General features: G+C 37.2%; 1 protein-coding gene across 1 annotated transcript; it reads right to left on the reverse strand.

The window, feature by feature from the left end:
- Window positions 1-6,047: 6,047 nt before the first annotated feature.
- Window positions 6,048-10,549, reverse strand: LOC307006610 (GTPase IMAP family member 9-like). The gene is made up of 3 exons (XM_079627766.1): window positions 10,375-10,549; window positions 6,944-7,549; window positions 6,048-6,797 (listed from the first exon to the last, which is right to left on the reverse strand). Exons 1-3 carry the CDS (start codon window positions 10,400-10,402, stop codon window positions 6,754-6,756), a joined length of 678 nt encoding a protein of 225 aa, XP_079483892.1. The 5' UTR covers window positions 10,403-10,549; the 3' UTR covers window positions 6,048-6,753.

The raw sequence follows: 10,549 nt of genomic DNA on the forward strand, positions 1-10,549 counted from the left end.
AAATTTAAAAATTCCCCATCGTAAGTGCACATTGATGGCCTAAGCTCGCGCGAACTCATCCGGGAGTGTTGAGTTTTCACTTATTCCCAATTTGTAAGCCTTCTATCTTGACACACTACTCGCTTCATTGTTCAGGTCAATCAAAGGCATACGTTGAGCCGTACAGCCAATCACACGCGTTTCTGCTGAGTTTAAAAATGCAACGTCCAATCGAAGGCGGTTAGATTAGTTTCCGGGGAAGAAATCCGGTGTAAACTGATCAGTTGGACGTCATTGTGTAAAAGAGATAAAAACGATATAAATACTGTTCGTTTTATCACACAAACCGCTTGTTTCGTGTCTTGGGCCATCAATGTGCACTTACGATGGGGAATTTTTTTATTTGGACTTTTCTCTGCATGCTATTAGAGACATATCTGCTTGCTTTTGGAGACAGTGCCTATAGACCTGCATTATATGACTGACAGACAAGAACGGTTTGACCTAAAAATATCAAAATTGAAACTACTGCGGAGACAAAGACACCCACATCTTGGATGCACTTCAGGTAAGCTAAAACATACCAACAATTTATTTCAAAGTGAACTATCCCTTTAAAGAAAAAAATAATTGATAAACACGTGGCCTTAGACATCACTCTTACCCCTTTTCCACCAGCAAGAACCAGGTGCTGGTTCAGAGCTAGAGCTATTGCCGGTTCGGAGTTGGTTCTACTGACGGGTCTTCTAAGAACCTGTTTGCCTTTCCACAGGCTAGAGAGCCACAACAGAGCCAGATCTTACGTCACTGTGTATACATCTCATGTTGCCCAGCAACGCTAGCGCGGCAGCGCCAAACAAAAACACACCAAGCTTGTTCGAGATGGTTCGGCTTCTCGCAGACCGATCGCCGCATGACATCAAAGCACTGCGAAAGCGATCCAAAAGCACAAGGAGTCGTATGTTCTCCACACATTCCCGGAGCTCTGATCGGTCCGCGCCGCTCCGATGCATCTCGAACAAGTCTTACATCAACAATGGCGGTCGTTGCGTTACTATTGATGCTCATGGCTTTGCGAAACTACTTCGGCATCCAAACACGACGAATCAAATGCGTTCGTGCAGCTCGCCATAACTTGCATAGATGGAGATTACAATCGAGCTGCTATTAGCTCGATTAGCAGCTATTTAAAAAATGGCGGTCACAAGTTTCTGTTCATCTTGTTGGTCACGGTAACCCCAGCCCCTGACGCAAGCGGTTCTTACTCTAGCCCAGCAATGTTTTGGTGCTACTTAAGAACCACTTCAACTGGTTCGGAGCTGGTGCTTTGGTGGTCGAAAAACAAAGAACCCATTTTAAAATAGGCTCTGGCTCCGAACCAGCACCAGCTCTGCCTTGGTGGAAAAGGGGTAACTGATGCAGTGATACGTTGTTTTCTAAATACTTTTACACATGTGTGCTATTGCTAGCAGTACATTACAGTTATTACTGGCAACCACAGCTGCCAGTAAATTACAGTTATTTTACAGTATAATTGTTTGCAGTGTAGCACTAGGGGTCGCTATAGATTTACGAGGGGTCCCCACGTTCTCTAGTTTGGCATAGACCACAATGCAATCTCCAGCGGTTAATATTACAGTTTAATTTCTTGCCGACCCCTGGTATAGGGGTATAATAGAAATAGACAATAAAATGAAGGGGATACATTGATGTACAGCAAAGCAGTATTTTATTTAACAGACAAAAAGAGAAAAAATAATAAAGTGTAGTTAGTGAAAATAAACAACATCCAACCAACAACCTCAGGAAAAATGCGACCCCAAAAATAACATACAAAACAATCCACTAACAATACGATAAGAAAACTAACTTACCTAATAAAGAAAAATCCCAATAGAAAAACAATACACTCCCCTGTCTCCCTTGTCCATCGACAAAACTAGACACTCTTGTACTCCTTACAAATACTCGTAACTCTTATTATTTTAATAAATATCAGTTATACACTGGGAATAAAAGTGTTGAAGAGAAAATCATACCTGCATAACCAAATTATACAATTTTAAAAGAAAACAAGTCTCAACAATTATATAAATATAACATATAAAATGACCATAGTTTGTTATATTATTTAAGTAATAGTTTTATAGCTAAACAATAATACTAAATGCATTAAACAATAATATGGTATATTGAGAGCAAAGTGAATATATATTCAGGTTACTGTTACTGTTTTTGTCTCCATGATCGTATAGTGTTACATGACGCAACATGACACTTCTGAACCCAGAAGAGATATACTGGGTTCTGGACCAAATGTGAATCCAGTTCCCAGGAATTTGACCTCCAACCCATTAGCACCAACAGATGCACCCGTGTCAACTCCAAGTCCCACTTTCACACCAAGTGGACCGGCTTTAGCTGATGCGCTGCCGACTTCAGCTCGAGCCATAGCTCCGGCTCCAACCACATTGGCTTCAGCACTAGCTGTGGCGTTGGGGCCTTTGGCTTCTGCCTCAAACACACTGTATTCAGCACGAGCTCGTCCAACTCCTGCTTCTGCAAAAGCTCCAGCCTTGGGGATTCTCTTCATTGGTTTGTCTTCAGGAGCAACTGCATATGTTCCAGTTCTAGCATAGATGCCTTCTTCATAGGCATTTCTTGGTCTGTCAAATGTGTCGATCATTTTTATGATGCCCTCTAGATCACCTGAAAATAAAAGAAATTAGCATTAATGCAGTGCATATAGACATATAGGCATTTTTACATTAATTTACCTCATCATAGCTGCTAGAACATCATGAAGATACAAATATATGTTTACTGAACCTTGCAAGCTGTTAGTTCTATATTTGGTGTGATTAAGTCTTGATCTAGCCTTCTCAAACCTCTAAAGAGAGTGGCTCTAATTGTTCAAAAGGCATTTAAAAATAAAAGTAAACCTGATATTCTGCATCTTCATAATCTTTTGAATCTGCTTGTGTTTCTTGTGCATGAAAAGTGGAGCTTTTCTGGTGTGGAGCTGTTCTCTGTCCAGCGGTGGGAGTGTGTAGTGGATGTAGTGGATCACATTATGAAATACATGTTTTTGCCCAATGCACGTTTGCCACAATTATTGGCACCCCTAGAAATTCTTATGAGTAAATATTTTATAAAGTATAATGGGAAGAATATTCCCATTCATGTCATATTTACAATTTTTTTTTTTAGCACACCAGGGTTACTAGGAATATGAAATTGTCCAGCGATGACTTTATGTTTCACAGGACTATAAATATGAGATAACATATTAGGGTTGTTATATGTTCCCTAACCCTAAAAAAGGCACAATTCCCTTAATCATTCATCACAATGAGTAAAACCACAGAATATATAGTTCAGATGTGCAGAAAAAGATTGTTGAGCTTCACAAAATAAAATATTTAATTTAAGATGTAATTTCTTTTTCTGAAATATGTCAACTATCACCTATACTATACAGAGATCGCACTGTCAGAGAGTGCTTGGGAATATTCACATGAAACATTTTCGAAGTAAATAAATACACAAAATACATATATTAACAAATAACACAAAATTTTAGTTTTAGAAATTTTAGGCCAACTATTAAAATGAACTTACCTAATTGTTCAAACTGTCTTATGTTTCGGTTTCCAGACATTCTGATGTCGCAAGTCTAAAAAGCTCAATGGGTCTTTGGTGGTGTCGCAAGAGCTGTGCTTCGGTCCTTCAGAAGTGCAGCTTCTGTCAAACAGTTTCAAGGTTGCCTGGTCCCAGAAACATTTATAGCCCAAAAACTGACTCAAAACACTCCCGAAAGGAATGTTTTTCCTTGTTTTGGGAATTCCCCAATTTTCCCCAAATTGCTAAAACACATTTCTCAAAACCATCACCCAATTTCTCAAAACCTTAAACACGAAACCAAATCTTCAAAACACATTCAGAGAACCTCTGACTCTTCTGGAAAAATAAAACATTTGCCTCAATAATGCTTTCAGACCTTACACACATCAGTCAGTATTAAACACTACAGATCCTTCATTAGAAACTACTTGATGTTTATTTTTTGCCTCGATCCAATACAAAGATTTGATGGTTACATCTTCAAACGGTGAACGAACGGCAAGGTGGCAAAATTGAGGACTATAGTCCATCAAATTTTGGCCTCTCAATTAAATTAAATTAAATTAAACAATTTATTTGTATAGCGCTTTTCACAATATATATCGTTTCAAAGCAGCTTTACAGAAAATGAATGTGTTTACATTAAAATTTAGAGTGAGCTGTTTTCAGAGGAAACTGTGTGCAAGTTACGTATTTCAGAATTGTACAGATACAAATCATGCAGTTAACTAACAATGTATTAATTTAAAAAATACATTAATTTACAGCAGAAACAATGAGCTTAATGAAGTAAAGTATACATGTTAACAAATGATTAGGATATATAGAAATTGAAAAATTAGTGCATGTTGATTGACTTGGCATCATCTTAAGTCCTGAATCATCATCAGTCATCTCTCCTGGCCAAGGGAGCAAATTCAGCTGCAAAATTCATCTTGTGGTCGGTTATTCTGTCACAATTATAAAAGTCCAAAGATGAAGAAAAGTCAAAGGTTTCAGATACAAGGGCATTTAATAAAAAAAATTTAAATAACTGAGTGCAAGTAACCGACCATGAAAGGAGGGAACACAGGAACTTAAGTAAACAATGATAATGAACTCAAATACAAACCGCTGTGATGATTAAATGGATTTTCTCTTTTTCTCTCTTTTACAAATATGCTCAAACACTGTCAAACATTGAATCCACCAACGTGATTTCCAAAGGAAATTGTGTCTTTTTCTCTAACACTATTTCATGAATGCCACAAGTGAAAAAATGTGGAACAACTTGTTAAAAAGGTTGGATGGTTAACATTCTTAAAAAAATATTTGTGAAGGAAACACTTCTGAATGTGCTTTCCTCATTTCCTCATTTCTTTCCTCATTCTGTAAAAATATGCAAATGTCATATTGATCACTGGAGAATTTGACAGGACAAAAGAGGGAGGTACCACGTCAATGTCAGAGGTGGGGGAGGGGCAACATATGTGTGTGTGGGGGGGGCATGAAACATGTCTACCATGAAACATGACTGCCTTAGCCAATCATAATCGCTTACATCGTTATTAACCCACCTCCTCACTAGCTGTGAGCCAGAGGTGCGTTCGGAATCGGATTACACAGTTTATTCAATCAATGTATATAACGCACCGCATTTAACGTCCAGTAACGTTAACGGCGTTGTAACGACGGGAAAAGTAATTAGTTAGATTACCACGTTACTGAAAAAATAACGTCGTTACCTAACGCCGTTCTTTTAAACGGCGTTATTCCAAACACTGCTTATAACACTGAGGTTTTGTCCGAAATCACCTCTACATTTAGTGGAGTAATGTGTAATGTAAGGAATAGTGAATGAGGGGGCGATTTTGAACACAGCCCGTGTATGGACTCATAAAAACACGTGATCGCTGTCATGTGATGAATCCAGCCAATCGTGGAACTGCTATGTCGTCCTCAAGGCTTGTGCTGCCGCTCTGGAGAAGCTTCACTGACACTAGGCTTGTTTGAGATGAGCAAAATCTGCGCAGAACCGATCACCGGTGATCAACACGAGATGCACACCGGTTATAAAAGTGTCCGAGTGCGGTCCGCCTGGCTCTGATGTCATGCTGACGTATGTCAAAACACTCTCGCGAGCGCAAGGCGGCCGTGTCGGATTCTGCAGTTGCTCTCCACCGACTGCGCTGAGCAAACACACGCTGGGAAACGACTTGCTGACGACACAGCTTAATGCTCATTGGTTTAAACAACCGTGATGTATTGATCTGTTTTAAAATGTTTCAATTGAAATGTCTGATATCATGTTTTTATGTGTATAAATTGTGTGCGAGTATTCCCGAACTCTCTGACAGTGTGATCTCTATATGTGATTGTTGTCATTTTTATAAAAAATAAAAAAAGTAAAGTAAAAATGATTGATAAACGCATCTTTCGAATGGAAATAAATAAGTATTTTGGGTGTCTTCTTCAATATATTTATTTTCATATAAAAGCAACAGAACATTAATTACATTATAAAAGCAACAGAACATAAATTACACTTTATTAGCAACTTTATATTGCGGCGCTGTGCTGCAGAACTGGGGATTCCCTCAATACATTGTGTTAAGGAAACTAAACAACCGAGAGAAATATATGTCTTCGCCTCAGATTTAATGTTTGATCTATTCATCAGCATCAGGGAATAACATTATAATCTTGTTTACGGTAGAGAAAGAAAAGTAACCATGAAGACTTAAATGTAAACACCACTTCAACATTCACATCTTAAATATTCAACCAACATAAAATAAAAATTAAAATACATTTAAATTCCAACATTGTTTGTGAAAGTCCTAAAAAAGTTAAATGTGGCAAAATAAATATATTAAATACTCAAACCTGAAAAGTTGTGTGTCTCCCTGCTTTTGTCTTCATTTGTCATGCAATTGTTTCTCAATACTATAAAAATATACAGTTTATGTTTTTCCCTTCAAACAGGGACTTTAGTTCAGATGAGTTTTGTGTATTCCAGTATTTTTGAATGTATTCCAGATGTTAAGTGTTTCATGCTTTAATTTCTGCAGAGTTTGCACTGATGGAGGATTCAAACGTGTGACACCGATGATGATGATGACGATGATGATGGTGTTTCCAGTGGTACTTATTCCAGATCCAGATTCTGATCTAATCTTTCTTCAAAGGATCTTCTGCTGGAGACTCTCCTGAAACTACACAGCACAAATATCAAATATATCTCCATGGATTACTCAATGAAAATCAGTGTGACATGCTAGTGACTTAAACTTACTGAACTGCCATATGTTTGTATTATTAAAGTAATTTACAAAAAAAACAACAAAAAAAAACAACTTACAATTGACAATACTTATCATGCTGTCACTCCTCTTCATTTTCGCCATGATAAATGTCCCTCGGTTCTCTGCCACCATTCCTTCAATCTTCTGCAGGAGTTCTTGTATCTGACCGTCTGATTTACTCTTGATATTGAAACAGTAAAATCTGTCTCCAGATTCTGTCACCAGTCGCTGGATATGTTCATCAATGGTCGCTTCCAGATCCTCCAGTTCATCTTCATGTGTGAACAGAATCATGATGTACTTCTGAACTTCAGGACCAAATAAACCTTTAATGAAATCCAGGATCTCCTCCTCGTTTCCCACGGGTTCCTCTAGAGGAACGGTGAGCAGAACTGCACTGAGACCTGATGAACATCGAGAGACCAGCTGATCCTTCATCTTCTCTTTATTCACATCTGGATCCAGTAGATCTGGAGGATCAATCACACACACCTGCCTCTCTCCGATCTGTGTTTTACCCTCACACACTTCAGACTCATGCTCTTTAAACCTTTTTTCTCCCAGTATAATGTTTCCAGATGAGCTTTTCCCAGAACCCTTCCTGCCCATCAGAAGAATCCGGATCTCTGGATCATCTGGACAAGGGCTGATCTCTGACATCCCTGAAATAAAAACATAGAATATGACATTCAAGAGTAAGAAAAGAACAAAAATGTGACCATGGATCACAACACCAGTCTGTAGCCGCACGGGTATATCTGTGGCAATAGCCAACTATACATTGTATGGGACAAAATTATAGATTTTTCTTTTATGCCAAAAATCATTAGATATTAATAAAGATCATGATCCATGAAGATATTTTTGTAAATGTCCTACCGTAAATATATAAAACATGTATTTGTGTGAGTGAATGCAGCACAATCGTGAACATAAATGCACAACTTTAAAGGAGATTTTTTCAATAGTTGTATCTCGACCAAATTGTCCTATCCTAACAAACCACACATCAATGGAAAGATGATTTATTCAGCTTTCAGATGATGTATAAATCTCAAAATTTACCCGAGTGACTGGTTTTGTGGTCCAGGTTCACAAATGTCTAAGTTTCACAAACAAATATAATATGTGTTGCTGAGAGTGTAAATGAGTCTTAAAGGATGTGTGTGTGTGTGTGTGTGTGTGTGTGTGTGTGTGTGTGTGTGTGTGTGTGTGTGTGAAACTTAATTTCCACTGAAATGAACTGTAATCCTTCAAAAACTCTAAATCCACGTGAAGTTATTTTTTTAGTAAGTTAATCTTTATGGGGTTTGCTGTAGTTTTCAAGATATGCTATTGGTCAGTATATTCAACCCTTGGCTTGGGATTGGCAGAGGATGTGAGTAATAAAGGGAACAGATCTCAATTTAAAACAGAAATGACTGTACAATGGATCTATCAATATGTAAATATATGGGTTTGGACATAATACATTTGATTTATATATCCCTTTTGCTGATTTGTGTTACATAAACAGGACAGGTACTATATACACAATATACATAGACGTAAAATGTAAAAACTTAAATTGATTCTTATAGAGGGCCTAAGGAAACACAGTGATGGGTAAATGAGTTCAATGTTGCAGTGAATGTCATAAATGTGCTTTTCCTTCAGCCGTCTTCAGTGTGGGGTTTATAGATGTGGTGGGAAAAGATACCATGCCCCCAGTTAGGGAAAACTAAGCATTTGCATTTGCCTCTTTTTTTTCTAGTTTGCATGTGAACATAATATCAGTTCTGGATTTTTATTTTTATTTTCTCAATTGAAGTGCAAAAAATAAAAATAAAATAATAATAATACAGTTCATAACAGTTTGTCAGCATGTTTTCACTAAAAAACAGCAAAGTTTTGTATATTACTTCCTCATTAGAATGGATAACAGGTTTCCCTCTGCCATTCTAAACATGTTCCTGACTGACAACAAACACTTCCCAAAAATCTAAGAAACATGCAGATATCATCACTGTAAAAAAAAAAAATCTGTTTATTTACGGTAAAAACTGGCAGCTGTGGTTACCAGAAATTCACTGTTAAAAATATGGTAGCAACATTTTAGCTTTTACAGACTAAGCCCTATTCGGACGGGACTAGTTAACCAAATGACGTTTGAGTTACAATTCTTATCAACCTACGTCTGTGATTTCATGTACGGATTCGGACGGGACTAACATCTCCGTGTTTATTACTTAAATAGGAGTGTCTGTGTTTTACATGATGTGGGCATTGCAGAAGATCACGTGTTCAGAATGCGTGGATTGCGTATGGTCAACTTAAGTAGCCTACTTTTAAAATTAAGCACTTTGAAATATAAAGTAAAACGTCCTAACGTATTTAGTGTTTTGTAAACATTTGATAAAAATAGTATAAAAAAAACTAAACATTTATCATCATGATTTTATAGAACTGGGTTCTTATAATAAACCCACTGGAATAAAAAGTAAACTTATATAATTTACACGTTATGTAATTAAGTGCAGAAATTAAAGTAAGATGAAAATGAAAGTAATTTTACCTGAAACTGATATTACAGTAGCCAGTCTTAACAGTTTACGTGATTTGGCTCTTCTTCATTATTTTATTTTTTTATTTCTTCGCAGTGTGCCGAACACATCTAACATTACATCCATTATCGGTGCGCAAAAAGCAGAAACTTGAATACCGGCGCGATAGCGAGAGATTGTACGGTAGTTCACGTTGACCAAAACACAAGAAAAAGCGTTTCGGAATTTTTTTTTTCCGGCATTCACAGACATCCGCATTCGGACGGGATTAGATTTCTCTGAGGACTAATGTACATCAGAAAAAAACTAAGAAAAACTACGAAGAAACATAGTTATTTCAACAAAAATACATAAAATGTGAAGAGTCAGGCAGGGAATTGACCCTTCACAGGGAGCTTGATTGACAGGCGATCTGACCAATCATACTTCGCCATCCGCCATTTTGTCCGACAAAGCAGTCAGGAGATTTAGTAGATTAACATGGGAGGATTTGAAGCGGAGTGTAGTGGTGGGCGATACTGCAAAATGTGGTATCGATCAGATACCAAATACATATAGGGTCAGTATTGCCGATACCGATACCAATACGATACTTTTTACTTAAAAAAAAATATATATAAATATTGTGTAGGGGAGAGCAGTATGTCATTATTTCTGAGGTGAATGAATGATCAATTCTTTAGGCAATATTTTTTATTAATGTATTGAAGTGCACAAAATTATTAGTTATTAGGCACTGTAGAATGAATGCGAAGTCTTATTCTTGAGCAATCACACTAAATAACGCTGAAGACGCGATATGACATAATATTAGCCTACTCTTACAAGCTACCTGGCTATTCTCTGCCTCTCTGAAATGACTCTCCCAACAAACTCTGTCTCTCTATTCGTTCAAATACAGAATGACATGTTGACAGTTGCTGTGAGTGTGAAGACATTATTACCTGTAGATGATGAAGGTCCCTCTGCCATCTTTAGTTAATCCAGACAGTTTACAACCTCAATATAAAGATTCTTAGAAAACAAATACAGTAAAGAACTAATAAATCAAATGATTTATATACAATGTGGCTTCTGTCAGGAAAGTCCCAAGAGTTTAGTTTTACTTTTGGTTTTTCC

This window comes from Phoxinus phoxinus (genome assembly GCF_949152265.1).
Source record: "Phoxinus phoxinus genome assembly, chromosome: 1".
NCBI classification, from domain to species: Eukaryota; Metazoa; Chordata; class Actinopteri; order Cypriniformes; family Leuciscidae; genus Phoxinus; species Phoxinus phoxinus.